General features: G+C 41.0%; 1 protein-coding gene across 7 annotated transcripts in view; it reads right to left on the bottom strand.

Moving 5' to 3' along the window:
* LOC126194626 (ral GTPase-activating protein subunit beta) overlaps positions 1–25,231 on the bottom strand; it is a 425,832-nt gene that overhangs the window by 142,238 nt on the left and 258,363 nt on the right. For all 7 annotated transcript variants that reach the window (XM_049932779.1, XM_049932783.1, XM_049932785.1 and 4 more), the window contains 2 exons: positions 22,455–22,681; positions 4,672–4,779 (listed from right to left, as the gene is read on the bottom strand). In XM_049932779.1, coding sequence (XP_049788736.1) covers positions 4,672–4,779; positions 22,455–22,681 — 335 coding nt within the window. The remainder of the gene's footprint in view (positions 1–4,671; positions 4,780–22,454; positions 22,682–25,231) is intronic.

Raw genomic sequence — 25,231 nt, 5'->3', positions numbered from 1 at the left:
CCAGTAGCAGTTTACTTTTTAATAGCAACCTGTGACATCATCACATTAACTTTTAATCTGTCATCATTCCTGGAATATGATTTTAATGTATGACTAAACACATTTCTGTTATGTTTACTGGGGCTACTCCTGGAGATACACTCTCATGACAACTGGCTGCTGCCACTCAACCTCATGACGACCATCAGCTATGATGAGCTGATAAATTCACTGCTCATGAGAAGGGCAGGTCAGTATGGATCATGGTATTGTGCATATCAATAACTGGAAACATCAAAGGTATATGTTGACCGTAGTGCTACCCAGTTCCCTCTCCGCTCCTCTAGCTCTGGTTCTGGTTGGAGCAGACTGTATGGCTCCTATATTGTAAATGCTACTACTATAACGGCTGCAACCATAAAAGCTACTGTAAGCAACTCCATAGGCCACTTAAGGAAGTTCTATCTAAGGCTCATCCACCAGGCAACTACAATTAATGGAAATAAGACATGGATCGTCCCTTACGTTTCTACATTTAGTTGTAAGTTTTACTTATGTAAACCTAGGCTACAGTTAGGGGCAGATAATACACATGTTCCCAATGATGCTGAGTTTGTGAGTGCATCCTCTAAAGACATTAAAACAGTATATCCTGTGTAGTGACACATGTGCTGTATAATTTAAAGAGATACAGAGGAATGTGGGTGTGCTGGGACTTAACCAAATTCACTACTACTAGGACCACATCACTATAATGTGCCTGCACCTAGCATACGAAGTATTGCGTCATAATCTAAAAGTGAGATACAATTACTTTTCCAAATTTTGTCAGTGCATTCTTCAGCATATTAACAATAGCTCCGTGAAATATCAGAATGATCAGATGAATAAGTTTTGTGTATATTGTTTTAAGAAAAAAAAAGTTGCACTAAATAATGCAGCTAGAAAGCTAAAAGTTATTCAGACTGTGCAAATGTATGACACAATCAAAATTTACAACTCTCAACTTGATCAGTTCATTATTTTGGTCATGATTGGAGTTTTTATGAAAAATTTAAGTTGCTAAATATTGGACTCAGAAAGACGAACATTAGTATGCAGACTCAGTTTGATATAAAAACTTTAACTAATGTGACTCCATCAAGTTACCTCTATTAGTTTTCAAGTAATTTACTAAAAACTAAATTTGGAATGAAAATGTCCCTATTTATAAAAGATTAAGTATCATTTGTAAGTGTCACAGAAAGTTCTAATTACAGCACTTTATTACACTAGTTAAATAATACAGCTGTACCAAGTTTCAAGAATTTAGTGTAAATAACAACCAATACAAGGACTGTCAAAGAGGTAGTTCAGAGATCATGTTCTACTGTCTGTTCCATTCTAAAAATTCTATCCGGCAATGTTTAAATGCAGTCGAGCTAAAAATTTTTCAGTAACTAATGCAACTTTACTTTAATTATGTAAAAATTATGAAGATCGTAAATTCAACAATGTAAGAAAAGATAGATTGCTTCTTACCACAAAGAAGAAACACCAAGTTTCAGACAGGCACCATTAAAAGACACTTACATAATGCTTTTGGTCATGACCTTCATCAATAAAAGAGAGGCAAGCACACAGGCGCGCGCGCGCACGCACACGCACACACACGCACGCACACACACACACACACACACACAACCAAGTACACCTCATGCATGTATGACTGCCAACTCGAGCACCACAATCTAAAATGCTGGAGTTGGTGGACGTGTGCTTGTGAGGTGTGCTTACTTGTGTGTGTAAATGGAGTGTGTCTCTCTTTTACTGATGAAGACTGTGGCCAAAAGCTTTCTGTAACTGTCTTTTAATCATGCCTGTCTGCAACTTGACGTGTCTTCATTACGGTAAGTAGTGTTCCTTCTTGTCCTACATTGCTGATATTCCTACCTGGAGTTTCCATAGGTTTGAAGACTATAAACTGTTACACAAAAGAGATATTAATTATTACATGTCCAAGAAGGGGCCATTTAGATGCTGCCACTTCTACCTTGAGTGGTTGATAGCAGATGTTCTGTTTGTCAGTCTGCTGCGCCGACATTTAAATATGGCCAGAGAGGCAGTAAAGGTGACACGTCGGATTGAGATATCAATCTGTCCGTGTCAGGAAAACGCAGGCATTCACTCTGCTTCAGATGACGTCAGAGCAAGCAACCTACCAAATGCTTTTTCGGTAAAAGTAGGTAGTGAATTCACGAAGTCTGTACACTGTCCTTGATTGCCTAAATTTCATGGAAGTAACTGTTTGTGAAAAATAGTTTTCAGACTCTTGTAAATGGTGAAGTTTTATACTCTTAATCCATCCACCACCCCACACCTGGTGCACCTGTGCATGCGAATTAAAGTGATGTCCTCTTTGTGGAACTAATGACACCTATTCTAGAAATACTGTGCACAGGACATAAGATGTAATTTCCAGCTTACTGCTCTTGTACTTTGAGTAATTTGGTATTTGCAATAAATGACTAGAATGGAATGTGTATCCTAGAAGACACCAATAGTAGCTGTTGATTATTTCAACTGGTAACTAAAATTTAAGAAAACAAAAAAGATAACATGTGCTGTGCCTACTCTGCAAACTTATTTAAAATTTGGAATTAGCATTCAGCATGTTAACAATTGTTTCTTTCTCTCAGCCTCCATTAGTTATTACATCCAGAATTGTGAAGATTCTTAGGTGAATGGAAGACCATTATAGCATACACCACAAAACAGTGGTCCACCTGGATACCAAACAGTGCACAGGTAGTAATCAGGAAATGAAATAGAGCCTTCAGCCATATTACATCATTTCATTGTAAAAGTGTCCTACTATCAGATAAAATTGTACTAGTTATAAGCTTCACCTTCTTACTTTTGGAGTCTTGTCAAAATTTAATTACTTGGCAAGTTTGTAGGGGATCCTTTTCTAAATCAAACCCCTTTTTACTGTATAACCACCCCTCCCCCACCACCATCCCACCCCACCCCACTCCCCTTGATCTTCACTAATGCACACCAAACAGAGTGTTGTGGTCCCTGTGTTGTCTGGCTCCTGAGGTGAGAGCAGTTTGGAAAGTGCCATCTACTATCAGCAGCTATGCATCCGCCTTGTCACTGCACATGACCCCTTCCCTCCTCCACCATGACCGACTTGCTCCTAGACTGTAACTCACCTCAACTCTTTGCTGTCACTGTTGGTCAACCAGAATACCTATGCAAGACTAGATCATCAAGTAAAACCCCTCTGCAAAATTTGATGCCCCTGTAAAGGCACTGAATGAATAACTGCACCTCGCATCACAACTGATCCTCGTGTAACGACAACCACCCCCTTAGAGTGTAAGACACTCTGACAGCACTGCTTATCCAAAGGGGCCATCAGTAATTCATTATTTTTTAGAGTTTATGCTTTACTCCTGCGGAAGAAGGAAGGACTGTGCAGAGGCTATCTATTTGGGGGGAGTATGGATGAATTACTTAAGTTTTTTTATCCAGGGATTTATTTTTACACTTTGAGTTTGTTTCTGTGAAGACCATTCACAGTTTACCTAACATCCTGGGATGTAATGCTGGGCTAAGCATGTTTCATGGTGAGGTATGCTGCCTTGACAGTGTGTTGGTCACAATCCTCAACCAACAGAAGTACAGGAAAGAATCATGTGCAGTCTCAGATGCGGGTACCCGAGGGCTGAGGCAGAGGTATTTCACTCTTTTGGCTGCTAGCTTCCAATTGCTAATATGACCCTCTCTTGCTCTCCTTTGTTCAATTTGGAACTTTGGCAATACAAATGCATGATGGATTCCATAGATGTGCCACCCACATCTCTTTAAGGTGTTACAAACGTTAATGAGTCTGTGGTTCTTATTTAGTAACACAACTATCCCAGATGTCCATTTAAAGACCTATCCTTCCCCCATCCTGCACACACAATCTCTATTTGGCTTTTAGACATCGTTTTCATTTCAATAGCCTGTGCAGTTTATGGTTCTTACATCTTCGCAATCTTGTAATCAAGTTCTTAAATTACTATAAGTTAAGGTATCATAGTGGCTTCCACAAATCAGATGAAGATGCCTACTATTAATTTATATAGTACTGAAAGATAAATTAAAAAATTTACAGAATTTTCAGACAGTTTGAAACTTAGCTATCTAGGCACAACTCATAATCAATTTTCACAACTTCAAAAGCATTGTCTATGAAATATAAGTTCCTGGGCTCAAGTCTTAGCCTAACACAAAGTTTTCCCAATATGTCAGGAAATTTCAAAACCTGAATGCAGTTTGCCAAATCCATCTGGGCAAAAACTAAACTGATTCATTGTATCTATCTTAGAAACAGAGTGTAATAATAGTTAAATATCTAGACACACAAAACAATGTTTCCATGATTCAAAGAGAAGTAGTTTCAAAGACTTTCTTCTCATATAGTGACTGACAATTGTAGCAAAGGGAAAGGCAATCATCTGCAAAATTAAAGTCAAATAATTGCCAAATAATGGATGAGGGATTGTTCATCATCAGTGGACTTTGCCAACACAAGAAAAATGCTGAAGAAAAAGAAGAACAGGATTGCAAACTATTTTAGAAACTACTGAAAATAGCAACCACTAATAATAATATGTACTAACCACTCTATTATACATATCCCAACATTGTTAACTCTACCTGTTCAAGAATTATGGTCAGTAGAGCTTCAGCTGCATCTCTCACTCTCATGGAAGCAGGTTTTAGCTCCTTTTCATCTTTCATTTTGACTGGTTCACCTGGTTTACCCTAAAGAAACATAAAGAATGATATCACTTTAGATGACCAACATTTAAAAGAGCTACAGCACCTAATAAAGCATTTAGAGTGAGAAACGAATATTTTAACATTTTAGGGGAAGAAAAATGAACAAAATTAGAGGATGTGAAAACAAAACAGTAAAACATGTGAGTGTTAGTCTACTTGTGCTCTGAAGGAACAGAGAGGAATACTAAAAGTCATGTTTGACACAGAACTGTTTTTCAGTTTTCCACTGTATCTTTTCTAAAAACTGTAACAGTTTTTCCCCCAAATATTGTGCAAATATTCTATATTACATAATCTTTTTTCCCTGTCCTTTACTCCACAACATATGAATCATTACTGCAAAGACACATTTTATCACATGTTTACACAGCAGGAAACTATCTTTACAAGCCCTTTTTATTCATGTAATTATTTAAGTGGCATGCACGCATGTGCGGGCACACACACACACACACACACACACACACACACACACACACACACACAGTTTCCTACAAAATATGGCTCATATTAAATTCTGGTTATTAGTTAACTCATGTGCTGATTCTGCACACTTAAAAGCAACAGTTAGCTGGAAATCTGCTACCACAGTATTGATAAATTCCTTTGAAGTTAATCTACTAATTCATTGCTGTACCTAGAAGTTTGTAAACATGCTCTGTAGGCAGTCCGCAATGTGTCCAAGCTAAGATAATGATTTCTGCAGTTGTCTGTGGTTCAACTTTTGTACACTGGAGGACATAATTCTACATTTGGATGCCCCGCCCACTGCAACTATTTTTAAACCTTTTTTTTTTTGTCTTTTATTTGTAAAACATGCAATTTGGAATTTTCAAACGTGCCAAGACATAAGTCTTCTTAAACCCAAAGAATATAAATTATACAGTCATAAAATCTTGACATACCCATGTTTCTCATTATATCATTGAGCACATAACATTCAAATCCAGCTGGCCTTCACTTTTATCATTTGGATGTTGTTTCTCTACAGCATAACATCAGTTTTATACTCTATTTGCAATTTCATTACACATATGCAAGCTGTGTTTTCTCATCTCCTGTTATATACAATGTTTATATATCTATCATATTTATGGTAGTTTTTAGAACCACTTAAAATGACCTAATATAAAGACCAGAACACGTACTGGACTCAATAAAGTTCTCAGCAGCAACTAGAGTGGTTTTTCATTAATTGTTCTGGTTAGTTCAGCGTTGAACACTGCTCCTTTGTTTTCATGGATCTCACATGTAAAACCACTAATCAACTGCTGCAAAACATAATTCCTGATAAAAGCTTACTTCCATTATGTCATATCTCACAAACGCTACTATTGTTATATTCTTTAGCATGATCGAAAGGAAGTAAATATTGTGACTTTTCATGCTTTCCCGACGTATCTGTTGCAAATACGCTTCTCGGGTTTGCCGCCGGATCGTATTTTGTAAATCGTACAATATTTCCCCGATGCAACTGCTCGACATCATCAGGTGGTGGTAGCTGCTGCTGTCACTGCTGCAAGGCATGACTGATGATAGTCGCGCGGCGGTGTCGGAATTTATCATGACGGGAGCAGGCAATACGCGTGCGCGAGAAGACGCTCATACTTGGAGAAAGCGGCGCTCCTGGTGCCCCCTACTGGGAGCTGCAGAAAGGCCATCCACGCGTGCGCTTTGAGCAATAACTGTGCTGCCGGACGTTCCTGCGGATAAAGTTTGAACTAAATCTCAGCTACGCGTTGAGTCACTTGAGGAAACGGAAGTTCTTGTTTTCCCTGTTTTTGATTTAATGGCAGCCAGTGCTGGATTCCAGGCGGCGCTCAGTTGAAAACCTGCATCCCTGTTGATGAGATTGTCCGCCGTGCGAATATGTATGGCCTCCTTAATAACACAGTCCCAGAAAGATGACGCCGGGGATAAAATTTCCGTCTGTTCGTAAAGCATACGATGTCCCGTGTCCAGGCAATGTTCCGCTACCGCTGATTTATCAGGTTGCCCCAGGCGTGTATGACGATGATGTTCGACGCAACGTTCTTGCACGGTTCGGCGTGTCTGTCCGATATAAGATTTTCCACATTGGCATGGGATTTTGTACACGCCACGTTTTCTGAGGCCGAGGTCGTCTTTGACAGAGCACAATAAATTCCTCAATTTTGCTGGTGGCCGAAAAACATACTTGACGTCGTGCTTTTTGAGGATTCTTTCTATTCTCGAAGACATGCCGCCAAAATAGGGCAAGAACGCTGTTGGAGTGGGTGCCTCTGCATCTTCATATAAATCCCTGCGTCGAGTTTGCTGAGAACGGAATGCGTGGCATATCTGCCTTTCTGAATAGCCATTCTGTTGGAATACCGTTCTCAGGTATTGTAGCTCACCAGGTAGGCTGTCAGCATCTGAGACTACATGTGCTCTGTGCACCAAAGAGCATAGTACACTACCGCGTTGAGCAGGATGATGGCAACTTGTGGCCTGCAAATATAGCTCTGTATGAGTTGATTTGCGATAGACGCTGTGTCCCAATGTACCGTCAGCTCTTCTTCTAACTAAGACGTCCAGGAATGGTAAGAGGCCATCCTTTTCCACTTCCATAGTGAACTGTATATTGGGATGTAGCGAGTTCAGATGTCCGAGAAACACAGGTAATGTCTCTACTCCGTGGGGCCACACCACAAAGGTATCGTCTACATACCGCCAAAAATAAGAAGGTTTGAGACTTGCCGACTGCAGTGCTTTTTCCTCAAAGTCTTCCATAAAATAGTTGGCCACCATGGGAGACAGAGGACTTCCCATGGCGACACCGTCCACTTGTTCAAAATACTGGTCATTAAATAAGAAATAAGTTGAGGTAAGCACATGTTTAAACAATGCCACAATGTCTCTCTCAAACTGGCTGCTGATAAGCTCTAACGAGTCCTGCAGAGGTACTTTCGTAAACAAAGATATAACGTCAAAGCTAACTAAAATATCAGACGCTTGCAACTTAAGTGTCTTCAGGCGTCCTACGAAGTCCTCTGAATTCCGGATATGGTGATCACAATTGCCTGTGAGAGGTCCCAACAGCGTAGTAAGATATTTGGCCAGAAAATAAGTAGGAGCTCCGATGTTGCTCACTATTGGGCGAAGAGGTGTCCCATCCTTGTGAATCTTGGGTAGGCTGTAAAGTCTTGGGGGAACTGCAGCCTGTTGGCGTAGGCCTTTGGTCACTTTAGAAGGAATAGAACTTTTCTTGAGGAGATCTAATGTTTTTCTCTGTATTTTGCCAGTCGGATCCTCTCTTAGCTTGCGATAGGCAGGATCGTCGAGCAGTGCCTCCATCTTGCTGTTGTATTCAACTCGTGAGAGAAGAACGGTGGCGTTCCCCCTGTCGGCAGGTAAAATGACGAGGTCTTTGTCTGATCTCAAGTCTCGCAGGGCCTTCCTTTCTGCTGAGCTGATGTTGTACTTGCTTTGTGGGGGTCGTGTTAAAATTCGGCAGGTGTCCCTCCTGATCTCTTCTGCAACGTCACTGGGAAGCTTCAAAATTGCCTGTTCTATGCCAGCTATGACATCTCGGATTGGAGCTGTCCGTGGTGTTGGTGCATAGTTCAAACCTTTCTTGAGCACTGCAACAGCTGCGTCGTCCAGGATTCTACCCGTGAAATTAAACACGGTGCGTCGACGTGGTGTATTCCCTTCTTGCTGTTGGGCCTCGAGACGAGAATACTTGGACATTTGACGGGCCTTGGCTTGTTGTTTTGACCAGTCTGCTAGCGCCCAGGTAGCGCTATCTACCCAAGATGGAGGCACTGCTCGACGATCCTGCCTATCGCAAGCTAAGAGAGGATCCGACTGGCAAAATACAGAGAAAAACATTAGATCTCCTCAAGAAAAGTTCTATTCCCTCTAAAGTGACCAAAGGCCTACGCCAACAGGCTGCAGTTCCCCCAAGACTTTACAGCCTACCCAAGATTCACAAGGATGGGACACCTCTTCGCCCAATAGTGAGCAACATCGGAGCTCCTACTTATTTTCTGGCCAAATATCTTACTACGCTGTTGGGACCTCTCACAGGCAAGTGTGATCACCATATCCGGAATTCAGAGGACTTCGTAGGACGCCTGAAGACACTTAAGTTGCAAGCGTCGGATATTTTAGTTAGCTTTGACGTTATATCTTTGTTTACGAAAGTACCTCTGCAGGACTCGTTAGAGCTTATCAGCAGCCAGTTTGAGAGAGACATTGTGGCGTTGTTTAAACATGTGCTTACCTCAACTTATTTCTTATTTAATGACCAGTATTTTGAACAAGTGGATGGTGTCGCCATGGGAAGTCCTCTGTCTCCCATGGTGGCCAACTATTTTATGGAAGACTTTGAGGAAAAAGCACTGCAGTCGGCAAGTCTCAAACCTTCTTATTTTTGGCGGTATGTAGACGATACCTTTGTGGTGTGGCCCCACGGAGTAGAGACATTACCTGTGTTTCTCGGACATCTGAACTCGCTACATCCCAATATACAGTTCACTATGGAAGTGGAAAAGGATGGCCTCTTACCATTCCTGGACGTCTTAGTTAGAAGAAGAGCTGACGGTACATTGGGACACAGCGTCTATCGCAAATCAACTCATACAGAGCTATATTTGCAGGCCACAAGTTGCCATCATCCTGCTCAACGCGGTAGTGTACTATGCTCTTTGGTGCAGAGCACATGTAGTCTCAGATGCTGACAGCCTACCTGGTGAGCTACAATACCTGAGAACGGTATTCCAACAGAATGGCTATTCAGAAAGGCAGATATGCCATGCATTCCGTTCTCAGCAAACTCGACGCAGGGATTTATATGAAGATGCAGAGGCACCCACTCCAACAGCGTTCTTGCCCTATTTTGGCGGCATGTCTTCGAGAATAGAAAGAATCCTCAAAAAGCACGACGTCAAGTGTGTTTTTCGGCCACCAGCAAAATTGAGGAATTTATTGTGCTCTGTCAAAGACGACCTTGGCCTCAGAAAACGTGGCGTGTACAAAATCCCATGCCAATGTGGAAAATCTTATATCGGACAGACACACCGAACCGTGCAAGAACGTTGCGTCGAACATCATCTTCATACACGCCTGGGGCAACCTGATAAATCAGCGGTAGCAGAACACTGCCTGGACACGGGACATCGTATGCTTTACGAACAGACGGAAATTTTATCCCCAGCGTCATCTTTCTGGGACTGTGTTATTAAGGAGGCCATACATATTCGCAAGGCGGACAATCTCATCAACAGGGATGCAGGTTTTTAACTGAGCGCCGCCTGGAATCCAGCACTGGCTGCCATTAAATCAAAAACAGGGAAAACAAGAACTTCCGTTTCCTCAAGTGACTCAACGCGTAGCTGAGATTTAGTTCAAACTTTATCCGCAGGAACGTCCGGCAGCACAGTTATTGCCCAAAGCGCACGCGTGGATGGCCTTTCTGCAGCTTCCAGTAGGGGGCACCAGGAGCGCCGCTTTCTCCAAGTATGAGCGTCTTCTCGCGCACGCGTATTGCCTGCTCCCGTCATGATAAATTCCGCCGCCGCCGCGTGATTATCATCAGTCGCGCCTTGCAGCAGTGACAGCAGCAGCTACCACCACCTGATGATGTCGAGCAGTTGCATCGAGGAAATATTGTACGATTTACACAATACGATCCGGCGGCAAACCCGAGAAGCGAAGTAAATATTATTTGTATGATGTGCTCTTGCTCATAACATCAGACTCTGTATTGCTTTATTTGGTTTTATTTCTGAAAGCATTTCTAATTTACAGTTATACATTGCCAAAAGTGGCTAAACTATCATGAAACACAAGGCTCAGCAGTTTATACATTAAAAATAGGCACTGTCTTACAGTAGAGTACATTACTGCTATGTTACTTTCCTTCTGTAAATCCCTGGAATTAAAATAAAGTCTTTCAGCTCATGTTAATATGAAAAGCTGACAATTTTTACAGAATAATCATTTATATGGGCACAGAATCAAAGGTATTTTCATCAAATAGAACACACCACATAAAAGTATGAGGTACAGATGGTGTTTTATTGCCAGCTTCACATACTGGTGTTCCTTTTCTTTAACAATGCTGCCATGTATCATAGGGTGCTGGTCCACTCTCAATCTAATGAGAATCATTTTCTTTGATCATTTTATTTGGAACAACTTGTACCATGATTGCATGATAGGCTGTCTCTCTGCTAGTTGCTTGTAACTCAAGTTCTAACATTTTAGTGAAGTCACTTGCTACAGCTGTCAGAACTTAAAGAACTGCTGTATGAATTATTGTTTACTCAAGATCATTCTTTTACTCACTGACTCATATTTTTTCTGTTCATCATAAAGATAGCAATATGCACAGAACTATCCATGTGGGCAACTTTGATAAATTTTACAATTTACAATACCACTGATCCTAATTCCTGCATACCCTGGTAGTCAACAGAACTGCACTTCCTATTCTTGGATCTTGATGTTCAGAATGGTGTCACAGATATTTTTAATCACTGTCTTTGTTAAGTTCAGTTCCTGATTGAGTGGACGAGTGCAGATCACAGAGAGAGATTTATCAGATGATAAATTAATCACCCAGGTGACTTCTAATCTGGTCAAGTGCCCTATAGATGACTTAAAGATTCACTTCATATACCCTATTTAAACCATGGAATTTCAAAATCACGGTTGGAAAAATAATGGTGGAACCCAAGCTATCTGCCTCATTGATCCCATTATCAACACTCTTGGTGACCCATTACAGAATCCTCTTAACAGGATGTCTCCATTTTTCCCGGTCTTCTGCATCTCGGATTAGCTGACCTCATGTTTGCTTTGTCTTTTCCTTTATCTGGTCCATCCATCAACTCAGTGGTCTTCCCTGCAGTCGATACCCTTCAACTTTGTCTTGAATATTTCCAAGTTATCTTCGTGTTGTCGAACAATGCGACCAAAGAACTAAAGGATTTTCTGGAAACAAATACTAGATAACCTCTTTTCCACTATGAGTTCTTGAAGGACTGATTTGTTGGTTTATTTGTCCATCCATAATATTCTCAGCAACTGCCTGTATGTTCACATCTCAAAAGCATTAATTCTCTTATGGTTCCCTTCAGTTTTTGAACACATTCAGCACCATAAAGGAAAACTGGAAACCACAAAGATTTCAGCACTCTCAATTTAGTAAGTCTGGTTAGAGCTCAGTCTTTCCAAACCACTGTCAGCTTCAATGCAGCATCCCTACCCAGAGCAGTTCTATACCATACTTCTTGTGAAGAGATACCATCTTCCTGAACCACCGAGCTCAGGGAGCTAAAGTGATCAACTTCTTCTTATTCTGACAGTACATCAGGAGCTGGCAGTGATTCATCTCTCTCAATTATCATGATCTTGGCTGTTTTCTCATTCACTGACAACCCAAGTTTTCAATTTTCTCTCTTAACTCTGTTCAGTAATTCTTTCAATTCCACTTGTGATACTGTGCACAACATGGTGTCACCACTGAATATTAAATTACTGATTCTTTGTCTTCCAATCCAGATCCCACCAGTTCAGATATGAGGACTTTTTCTTATAACATATTTTTCTCCATAGTTGTTACATAGAACTAGTGACAGAAGCCACTCCTGTCTAATCCCTTTACATGATTTTAAAGATTAGATGTTACTGATAAGAAAATAGTTTTAGTACATAAAATAGTAGAAACATTCTGTTCATTTAAAACAAAGTTAAAAATGCATTTTAAAATATTCTAATATTTTGTCACTTCTAAAACTGATTTGAGCCTGTCACTTAGTGAAGATGATGACCTACTCCAGTCCTAGATAAAAATATTGACCTTTATCATTCCAAAGCCAACAGGACATTCTTGCTCTCTGATCAGGAACAGTTTTGATGCATGTTGCCAGTGTGTAAATAGTTGTATGTAAACTTCAGCAGTGACTTTACTGTATGTTAACAACTAAGCAGCAAAACAAGCCACAGTGGATGCCTTATCTACACCTGCATCTACATCTATACTCCGCAAATTATCGTGAGGTGCATGGCAAGGGGTACGCCCCATTGTACCAGTTATTAACGTTTCTTCCTGTTCCATTCACATATGGAGCATGGGAAGAATGATTATTTGAATGCTTCTGTGCGTGCAGTAATTTTTATAATCTGATCCATATGATCCCTGTGTGACCCTTCTTGAAACTTTGTTAATAGACTTCCTTGGGACAGTTTATGTCTGTCTTCAAGCATCTGACATTTCAGTTCCTTCAGTATCTCTACGACTCTCCACCATGGGTTAAAAAAAACTGTAACCATTCATACTGTCCTTCTCTGTATATGTTCAATATCCCCTGTTAGTCCTATCTGGTACAGGTCCCACACAGTTGAGCAATATTCTACGATAGGTCACAAGAGTGATTTGTAAGCAAGCTCTTTTGTAGACTGACTGACTGCACTTCCCCCATATTCTACCAATAAACCGAAGTCTACCATCTGCTTTAACCATGATTGAACCTATGAGATAATTCCATTTCGTATCCCTACAAAGTGTTATACCCAGGTATTTGTATGAGTTAGACAACTCCAACAGTGACTCACTGATATTATAGTAATAGGATACTATTTTTTTCTTCATTCTATGAAGTGCAAAATTTTACATTTCTGAACATTTAGAGGAAGTTGCCACTCTCTGCACCATGGTCATTTTTATAATACGACAGAATATAATCACGAAGTACCATTATCAAATGCCTATTAGGCCTACTACAAGAAAAAAGTTTCATTTTAGGAAATAGTTTCACATTTCATTCATACACTCTAGCTTCTGAAGCATGAGATCGAAAAGTAGTAGTACAAATTTTTTATATAAATTTGGAATCATCATATTCTTCCATAATTTGTGTGATGTCCCCATTTCTTCTCCTTCCTTGTTCTAACAAACAATCTTGTCATCACTAATTCTGTAACTATTCCTGCCAGGGTTAAAACTTATTCTCCGGTTAACTTAACTAACCATGCCACAATCACCGGTTTAGTTATGCCACATTTATTCTCTGGTTAGGCATTATTAGGTGTTCGTACCCTTACCAGTGTAGCATTCTGGCAAAAAAATTTCTGCCAAAATTTTATTTTCTTGGTTACACCGAGAAGATAATACATAATCTTTCTTACCTGTTATTCAACAGGGATGCGTTTCAGAATCATATGAATAATCAATAGACCAATGCACGCTGGATGCTAGACTCTTTGTGAAACCGGGTCTTCCCCCCCCTCTCCTCCCCTAACAGAAATTGCCACCCGGGGCAGATATCCTGGTTTGCCCCCCAACCCCTATATCCAGGCCTGTTGCACATGCACGAATCTGACAACTTAGGCGCGCCAGTAAAATTTTTTCCAGGTAGCATCTGGCTGCTTGCTGCTATTGCTTATACAGCTAACTGCCACACTTCCGTAGCTAGAAGTGCGAGAAGGTACTACTGATACACGACTCAACTGCGCAAGCACTCGTTCGCAATTGCTCAAAGGAATTTAATGTAAACAGTTGTGACATCATGCTCATCGGAGGCAGTTTGTTGGTATGAAGCATTGCATAGTCTTCCTAAAGCCATTGATACATTTTGCTGTTGGCAGACGCTTGTGTGAACACTTTGTTTTGTTGCTGTATATGGCACATTTCTTTGACAACTTAGTTTTTTTTGTTTTTCCATGTTTTATTGCTGCAGTAATATCCTTTGCTAGAGTATTGGTTCTTACCAATGTTACAAAAAATCAGCTGAAACCTAAAACAATGAAAAATTCGCAGAATTCTAAAAAATTTCCAGGTTTTTCCCAGATGAAAAAATTACCGGGTTTTTCCTGGATCTCTCAGTAGTCCCGGGTCGTATACACCCTGACAGAGGAGGATAGTACTTCAGGTACCTCTGGTACATGCATCACAGGTCTACAGCTTTTGGGAGCTCTTCCAACACACCAATATGTATCAGCTGTCAATCGTTTGATAGTAGACAGGGCAATTTCCAGCTGCTTACAAAAGTCAACCAATTCACTCCTGATTGAGAACAGCATTCACAGGGGGGCTGCATTTTGGCTGGTGCAATGTACACTCCTGGAAATTGAAATAAGAACACCGTGAATTCATTGTCCCAGGAAGGGGAAACTTTATTGACACATTCCTGGGGTCAGATACATCACATGATCACACTGACAGAACCACAGGCACATAGACACAGGCAACAGAGCATGCACAATGTCGGCACTAGTACAGTGTATATCCACCTTTCGCAGCAATGCAGGCTGCTATTCTCCCATGGAGACGATCGTAGAGATGCTGGATGTAGTCCTGTGGAACGGCTTGCCATGCCATTTCCACCTGGCGCCTCAGTTGGACCAGCGTTCGTGCTGGACGTGCAGACCGCGTGAGACGACGCTGCATCCAGTCCCAAACATGCTCAATGGGGGACAGATCCGGAGATCTTGCTGGCCAGGGTAGTTGACTTACACCTTCTAGAGCACGTTGGGTGGCACGGGATACATGCGGACGTGCATTGTCCTGTTGGAACAGCAAGTTCCCTTGCCGGTCTAGGAATGGTAGAACGATGGGTTCGATGACGGTTTGGATGTACCGTGCACTATTCAGTGTCCCCTCGACGATCACCAGTGGTGTACGGCCAGTGTAGGAGATCGCTCCCCACACCATGATGCCGGGTGTTGGCCCTGTGTGCCTCGGTCGTATGCAGTCCTGATTGTGGCGCTCACCTGCACGGCGCCAAACATGCATACGACCATCATTGGCACCAAGGCAGAAGCGACTCTCATCGCTGAAGACGACACGTCTCCATTCGTCCCTCCATTCACGCCTGTCGCGACACCACTGGAGGCGGGCTGCACGATGTTGGGGCGTGAGCGGAAGACGGCCTAACGGTGTGCGGGACCGTAGCCCAGCTTCATGGAGACGGTTGCGAATGGTCCTCGCCGATACCCCAGGAGCAACAGTGTCCCTAATTTGCTGGGAAGTGGCGGTGCGGTCCCCTACGGCACTGCGTAGGATCCTACGGTCTTGGCGTGCATCCGTGCGTCGCTGCGGTCCGGTCCCAGGTCGACGGGCACGTGCACCTTCCGCCGACCACTGGCGACAACATCGATGTACTGTGGAGACCTCACGCCCCAAGTGTTGAGCAATTCGGCGGTACGTCCACCTGGCCTCCCGCATGCCCACTATACGCCCTCGCTCAAAGTCCGTCAACTGCACATACGGTTCATGTCCACGCTGTCGTGGCATGCTACCAGTGTTAAAGACTGCGATGGAGCTCCGTATGCCACGGCAAACTGGCTGACACTGACGGCGGCGGTGCACAAATGCTGCGCAGCTAGCGCCATTCGACGGCCAACACCGCGGTTCCTGGTGTGTCCGCTGTGCCGTGCGTGTGATCATTGCTTGTACAGCCCTCTCGCAGTGTCCGGAGCAAGTTTGGTGGGTCTGACACACCGGTGTCAATGTGTTCTTTTTTCCAATTCCAGGAGTGTATTACAAAGCAGTGAACAAAGGACTAAACTTGCTGATTCTCTTTTAATCTGTAGAGCTAGAAAGTTGCTAATTCGCTATACGAATTGAAGCAGAGACACAAAACGAGATTTCTATTAAGGCAATACAGAAACCTGTGGTAAAAATTACTAGTTTCCTAAATTGTTTTGATGTTAATTATAGTTGTCAGCAAACAATCAAGTTAATTTACGATAAATGCAGATAATATATATGGCTACTCATCTTAAGAGAAAACTATATACAGGGTGTTCCATTTATCTTGACCAAACTGTTTGTCGAGATGTAAATTACAAAATGTTTCAAGCAAATATTTCTTTAGCCATCAGGGGGATATCAATCAGCATGATTGTCTTCATTGTAGCTTTGTTTTTTACAAAGATATGAACAGTGGTATGACTATTTTAACTGGCACCTGGTATTTTTTATTCAGTAATTCGTTTCCTCTCCTACAGACCTATTCAAAAATGTATCACAATGTACCATTCACTGAAGCACAACATTATTAATTACATAACACAACATTGACGTTGACGCTCCCAGCACTTAGTGCAGGTACTTGGGGTAATGGAACACATCCACATGCTGACATTGACAGAGGACAAATGTAAACATAAGTAGAATGCACACCCGTCATTCTGTCAACCATTGTCAGTTGAAGAGTTGTGTGAGTAGAATGTACACCAATGAAGAGAAGGTAGGAATGCTACTCATCTATGGGGAATGTAAGTTAGCAGAACAGTAACTGCAATACAGTTTTCTTACGTACGGGTACATTTAGTACAGTAGTTCAGTCCTTTTAAATAATGTTGTGTAGAGTAGGCACACAGTAAAGACTGTCCTTCCTACAAACTGAGTTGACATAACATTTCTTTTGTTACTGTTGTTGTTGAAGGTAGGTGAAATGCTACGCAGGCAGCGGAACTGTACAGAGAGCGATATCCTGACAAGAACCCACCTTCCCGACTGATGTTTTCTCATCTTGTGACGCTTCAGGAAACGGGAAGTTTCAACCTATGACAAAGCAACCATTGTAGCACTCGCACAGACAGACAAAGCTACCGAAGTTACTGTTCTCGCTTCCGTTGCTGTGAATCCACATGTGAGCATACGACAGTTTGAACACAAGATTGACATTCCTAAAAACAGTGTACATCATATTTTTACACATCACTGTTTCCATCCTTACCATGAACACCAACATCAAGAATTGCATGGGAATGATTTCCAGAATCGTGTACAGTTCTGTTAGTGGGCACAGCAGAAAATCCTCGCCAACCCGAACTACTTCTCCAATGTTCTATTTAGCTATGAATGTTCCTTCTCAAACAAAGGAATACAAGGAACATGCATTATTGGTCCAGCGACAACTCACTATGGCTTAGACAGGTGGGACATCAGTGTCAATGGAGAGTTAACGTCTGGTGTGGGATGCTTGGTACTACAATTACTGGCCCTTATTTCATCAATGGTAGTCTAAACGGCACAGCATAGGCCAACTTCCTCAGACTAATTCTTCCTCCTCTTCTGGATGAAGTGCCACTAAGAACCAGAATGCTTATGTGGTATCAACACGGTGGATGTTCAGCACATAATGCCTTGCATGCACATCGTGTTCTGAACCGAAGCTATCCTGCCAGACGGATCGGTCAAGGAGGAACAGTTACTTGGCCTGCTAGGTCTCCTGATTTAAACCCTCTGGACTTTTTTCTTTGGGTATGCATTGAAGTGTGGAGGGTAAAAATCGTAGAGGGAGACCAAGAGATGAATACACTAAATAGATTCAGAAGGATGTAGGTTGCAGTAGGTACTGGGAGATGATGAAGCTTGCACAGGATAGGGTAGCATGGAGAGCTGCATCAAACCAGTCTCTGGACTGAAGACCACAACAACAATAACAACATGCATTGAAGACATTATCTATCGCGATATTCCAACAACTCCAGAGAACATGCACAAACGTATTGTGCTTGCTTGTAATTCTCTTCAGCAGCCAACACTGGGAGCAGTATATAATTCTTTCATTCAATGAGTGCACCAGTGTATTGGTGTCCAGGGTCACCACTTTGAGCACCTTTGAATATTCTACTTCTGAGCAACGGTACAGGAGAGTCAAAGTAAATTTTTTGTTCTGTTTTACTTGGTTTTCATTTGTTTTCTGACAACTCCAGCAAGTGGACGAATTTGTGATCCTGGGCTCAAAGTTGATGTTGTGTTATGTAATTAATAATGTTGTGTTTCAGTGAATGGCACACTGTTATATATTTTTGAATAGGTCTTTAGGAGAGGAAATGAATTACCGAATATAAAATATAGGGTGCCATTTAAAAAATCATACCGCTATCGATATCTTTGTAAAAAAAAACAAAGCTACAACGAAGGGAATCATAATGATTAATGTCCCCCTGACGGTTACAGAACATTTGCTTGAAACATTTTGTAATTTGCATCTGGACAAACAGCTATTTAAGGTGGTCAAGATAAATGGGACACCCTGTATAAAAAAAAAAAAAAAAATGTGTTGTGTCTACGGAGCCTGCATACTTGGTTCGCTTGACAAACAATCAAAAAACTCAAATTAATGAGTTTTATTACAAGAAGACAATTACAATACTTAACTTTGCTAGATGTGTCACAAGCAAAGGGCAACATACAAAATAATCAGTCTTCTTCAGAATAGACAAATAAAAGTCTGAACTACATAGAGATCCCTAATGAAGTGGTTAACATTGATGCTGCTATCAAAGTGGGCCACTGCCATCTGGCATTGGCCTTATGTCCTCTTCAAGTAGGGGCTGCTGCTGTCGCATTATCAACCTGGACGGATGGTCAGTCAGTGTGTGATTGGCTGACTTCTTCTCACAGCCCTCTCTGCTCTATCATTCTTGACTGACGTGCCAGTGCTTGACTTTACGCCGTAACAAAATGTTAGTTAGAAAATCTGCTACAGTAACTAGATCACAAACACTGATTTGCTACAAATTGCTCATAGATTAGACAAAGTACAATGGTAGCTTCCAAAAATTCTCAAAAACCCACATATATTTGTGTTGATATACAGTGAAATTCAGGGGTGATGTATACTTTGGCCGAAGTGTAAACCACAAATGCTGATTTGTGATGAATTAAATTACACATCCAAAACACACATACCACTAACTTATGAATATATAGTTATGTAACCTTCCAAAAATTCTGAAACTAATCTATTTCTCACACAATTGTACAATGAAATTGGAGAAAGATTGGTTTGAACAAGGATAGGCTTACTGTCCTTAAAAATTTTAAAAGAGCACAATTTAGTTTAAGCCTACAATTGACGATAACAATACTAATTTATCATGGCACTCACAAATGTTCGAAGTTTCACAATACATCACAGTGTAAAACATCTTTAAGTGTACATCTTTTAGTAAGTTTATCATGCAGTTCCGTATATTGCACAACCACATCCAAGTTAGGATTAAATAAATGTCTTGTAGCATTATACTAATCAAGATGTGTCAGCTTCACAAGATCATTTCTTAAGGCCTTTTGAGATCTGCTTTTTAACTTTTTTAAATGTGCAACTAGGTCAATTAAAGATCAGACCCAGAAATCTAATTCCGCTATTGAAATTTAAAATGTGAAGCATTAAAAAGTGTCCAAAAGGCTTTCTCTGGTAAGAATTTAAAAGCTGTTCTTTTTCTCCAATGTTCCAATCTTTAAGCAGGCAGCTGAAGCTGATGAGCAGTCATGCTGAGATCAGAGAAAAAAGAAAAAATTGTGGAATTCTTCACAAATATAGAGCACTCGACTGGGCTCTTTTATGTTGATATTAAATGATTATGCTCATGGAAAAAAATTAGTCACTACAGAAATTTGGAGTTAGGTTATGACATGTTTCATATGCCTGCTATCATTGGTGATGATGTGGCACAGACGAATAGCGAAATTCTGCACGACACACTGAAGTGTCAGAATATCGATGCTATTTGTGACAGCCTGAATGGCTGTTTTCAGTTCAGCAATGGTTTTGGGGTTATTACTGTACATCTTGTTTTCAATAAAGCCCTACAAAAAGGGTCGCACATGCTCAGATCCAGAGAATATGGCGGCCAATTGAGGCCCAGCCAGTGGCCCCTGGGTACACTGGAGCCAGAATGTAGTCCCCAAAATGTTTCTCCAGGACATCAAACACTCTCCTGCTTCGATGGGGTTGAGCTCTGTATTGAATTAAACACATCTTGTCGAAATCAATGTCACTTTGGATAATGGGAATGAATTCATCTTCCAAAACCTTCGTGCACCGTTCAGTAGTCACCATGTCATCAAGGAATATCACACAAATTACTCTGTGACTGGATATTCCACACCACAGTCACCCATTGAGGTCAAAGAGACTTCTCGATTGCGAAATGAGGATTCTCAGTTCCCAAATTTGCTAATTTTGCTTATTGATGAACCGATCCAGCTGAAAGTGGGCTTCGTCGCTAAACCAAACCGTACTGCGCATACTAATTCCCATCATGCCCCACAGCCAACTGTGCAGTTTGAATGTCCTAATGCAAACTGTTCAGAAGTTTTGATGATTTTATTTCATATAGTTCAATAACGGTCACTCTACATGTGTGTATTAATGTTCCAGAAAATATGTCTTACACACCAGATGACGGACAATTTTACACAAAGATTGTGCTGCATTGGAACAAGTAAACCTACAATACAACTGCAGTTTTTGGGGACCATTCAAACAATCTGCTGTGTAAAACTGAGTAGTCTCCATGCAATGGATCTGTACCTATAATAGCATATGTGTAATTGACAGAAAAAATACTGGAGACTCTGTTATAGCCCAGTTCTGCAAAATTTACCATCTGCCTTGAGTCTGGAAAGCGCAAAAATGCAGTTGCACTGAAGGAAGCAATTCAATTTTCCATGACAACCAAAGAAATATAAGTTCATTAGTGATTGCTAAAGCTATAATATTTCTTATTGTGGATTGGTTGGTTGGTTGGTTGGTTTTGGGGAAGGAGACCAGACAGCGTGGTCATCGGTCTCATCGGATTAGGGAAGGATGGGGAAGGAAGTCGGCCGTGCCCTTTCAGAGGAACCATCCCGGCATTTGCCTGGAGTGATTTAGGGAAATCACGGAAAACCTAAATCAGGATGGCCGGACGCGGGATTGAACCGTCGTCCTCCCGAATGCGAGTCCAGTGTCTTACCACTGCGCCACCTCGCTCGGTCTTATTGTGGAGATACATGTTATGCCATGATTGCAAAAATAGCGGAATCATCTACTAATGTTTCTAAAAGTGTTCTATAATTCTGTAAAGAGTCTCTACTCATATTCCAGCAGGGGGCGGTGAGGGGGTAGGGCAAGTGACTTAGCCACAGAACTCTTTTTTTTGTGCTCTGTTCTGTTTTTCTACTGCTGACATATCATTGAGACTTCTAACACTGGTCTGTCATACCTTATATTCCTTTAGATTATGTATCAGACTCTAGTTCGGGTAACAAGTTATATCTACTGATCATCTGAATTGACTGAAAAGAGGAAGATGTAGCCTACTGCCACCAACCATGTACTTAGCTGTGTGGAACACTCTTCTACATCTATGCACGGAAAAGTGAGGTCTCTCTAGTGTTCTATTCCTTTCTCTTGCTGTCCTCTTTCCTAGCCATTGCTCCTCCCGTATTTTCATCCCTTACTGTTTCATCTCACTTATTGCACTTAAGACAATGCATCACCCCAGTCGGACTGCAGCCACAGTTTTGCGCCTGCTCTAAAAAAAAAAAAAAGTAAGTGCACATGTTTGGTTGCTTAGGAAATGACCTATTTGTCTAATGCCCTCCATTTTTATATCCCTCTTCTTCTCATAATGCCTTTTGGGAAGGGTAAAACTGAAAGTATGAAGTTTCACACTGTTTTCTGTTAATATTATTGTCTGTAACTGCTATGCTTCTCTGGTGATGCAACTGCTGCAGCATCTTTATCACTCTTTCTTCATTGCGGGTCACACAGCATTTTTTTAACAAAATTTCACCAAACTGTTCACATTATGCTGAATAATTTATTAATATAATTAATTTTTAAATTTTTTAACATAAATTACATAAAACAGGCTGTTTAGCACTGACAGAAATCACATACCTGAGATTTCGTTCCTGAAATTCCTAATTCGACCACTTCAAGGACATTTGTAAGGCTCTCTTTATCCTGTAGAAGATATGGGTGAGCAACAAGCCAAACTCCTGCACATTGGAACGCTGCCACAATTGCAGAATGTAAGTCCTTTGAGTGAGCAGGTGGTGGCCGACCACACTGGTGCATAATGTAGTCACAAAGCCATTTAACAGCACGTTTGCATTCTAATGCATCTGCCAACAATGAATAAGACAATGGTAACTACCACTAATTGTCTGCATGGATATTTATTTTAATAAGCAGTGCTATCGTAAAACTATAATTTAGCTCTGTGCAACTCTTTGTAGTACACATTATGTAAAGCAGAATTTTGCAAAAATACAACATACAGTGCGGCCAATTTTCCAAATAATGATAACATTACTTGGGGAAAATCATCATGAGCAACAGCTCTAGCAATGGTACCATCAAAGCAAAAAGAGTGTGCATGGGTTTCTACAAATGTTTTGCTGGGCTACTTGCATTTCAGTCCAAAGTCACTGGAAAAAGAGTATTGTCTGCCACTGATAGACTATGTATTCATATTCCATATATTTTCAGTGAGTGACCAAATAGCTGACCACAGATAGGTAAAAGCCATTGTATCTCATATTCTGATACAGGCATGGACATATCATGCTTGATAAGTTTACATAATTTTCTGCATGTATCTACATTTTTACATGGTATGAGGTTACAGCTTCTCCCATGTAGCAGTTATTGTTTAGAGTATTCACAATTCTTAGGAAATAAAAGCTAATGATGCTCAAAAGTGCCATATACATTTACATGAGTCTTTAACATCCTAAAATGTAAACTGGAATACCATCCAGTACTATTACTGCTCCAGGATCCAATGGGTGCATGAATACAGATGAAGGTCTTGCAACGGAACAATTATTTTGCCTTGGATTATAATCATAACCAGATATACAACAGAGAACATTATGGTGTGTCATATTTGATGAATTACAGATACGGTTGTGTGCAATGCCATTCATTAGCACCAGATTGCAGCTAACTGCTTGTACTACAAAGTGCAAGCAGAATGAATTGCTAATACGTAAGTTCATACTGGTGGTTAACTGTAGGCCAAGTGTATCACATTGCATACAAGGTATGAGCACATGAACTTCGAATGTCCAGGCTCAAAGATCAAAAGATAGGCTTGTTCATTCAAAAATATTGTCAATATTGCTGTGTCTCTTTTTACTGCAGCAGTCAAAGTGTTTATGCAACAGTCACCAGAGGCACTGTATTTCAGCATTGACAATTACATTTATTCTCTGATTTGATATTACCACATTCATTGATGTCAATAGCTCAATTAGTTACGTATTCATTACTCTTCAAAAGCACTGTTCCTACTCACATGTGACACTTCTCTTAACTGTGTTCTCCTCACAAGATATTTCTTTTTTTTTCCTGTCATACTAAATAAAGGTATTTTCCACAGTGCACAGAAGTTATAGTTCATGTGTCAAACAGGTTGCATATTACAACACACATACAGTTAAATTACTTGGATCGACCTTACCTTAGCCTTCTTGATCTGGTGACCCTGACATGATTAGCCTGCGTGAACAGCACAGAAAATGCAAGAACTTCCATACAATTAGTTCACAAGATGACACTAGAACCGACCATGACAATTCCTTCAGCATCCAAACTTGCCATGTGACTGCCACTTTCTGGTTGCACAACCCTGCACTGTGGTTTGCACAAGCAACAGCATGTTTCCATTACACTGGAATACCTACAGATTCCATGAGGTTTGCCTTAGTGGTCAGACAACTGGATTGTCATTTTGCTGCAGACATCAAGGCACCTCCTGTGATTAACTCCTATGAAAAAACTCAAGGCCAAACTGATACGCAGAGTCTATGCCTCACAGAAAGAATGCATACACCAAGTTTCGACACAGAAAGACATCAGCAACTGGAAATCATTGCAGCACCTGAGACATCTAAAAATCAAGGTTGATACTGGCACTGTGCCAGAAGACCTGCTCAGTACTTTGTGAAGTAGTCGCCTACCAACTGCATGCATATCTTTCTCATATCCATGCTGTTTTATGGTTGGAACAGAAATAAATAGTTTCTTCTTATTTTTTCAGTTTTTTCTTACTGGTATTTTATGACCTTTGACAAGACTAGGCTATACAGATAAAGATTACTAGTGCTGTATAACCAATAGCAACAGAAAAACTAGCAGAAAAATACAGACACATTATTGACATACCCCTCCCCCATTTTTCCCTGTACCTTCCTTTCTGGGATGGGGAAATCGCATTTACCTAGGCAGCTTAGTTGGCACCATTTTACTGCATCACACAATATTCATACACATTTGGAAGGTAAATATCCAATCCAAATGCATAAAACTTAATTTAATACATAAAAAAGCTGTGAATTGATGACAGTTGATGAGTAATATTACAAACATTAAAGAATATCAACAATATTATGAAAATGATAGATTGCTAACCACCATAAAGATGACATGTAGGGTTGTAGACAGGCACAACGAAAAGATTGTTACACTTTTAGCTTATGGCCAGAGCCTTCTGCAGAAAAGAAAATTAACACACACACACACACACACACACACACACACACGCACACACACGCGCGCGCGCGCAAGCAACTTCACACACAGGATCGCTATCTCTGGCTGCTCTGGCCAGAACACTTGGTGTCACGTCTAATGTATGCAGCAATTCGGAGTGTGGGGCAGGGGAGGGG

The sequence above is a fragment of the Schistocerca nitens genome, chromosome 7 (assembly GCF_023898315.1).
Source record: "Schistocerca nitens isolate TAMUIC-IGC-003100 chromosome 7, iqSchNite1.1, whole genome shotgun sequence".
NCBI classification, from domain to species: Eukaryota; Metazoa; Arthropoda; class Insecta; order Orthoptera; family Acrididae; genus Schistocerca; species Schistocerca nitens.
Note: the sequence above shows the minus strand (reverse complement) of the source record. Positions and strands in the feature narration are given on the sequence as shown.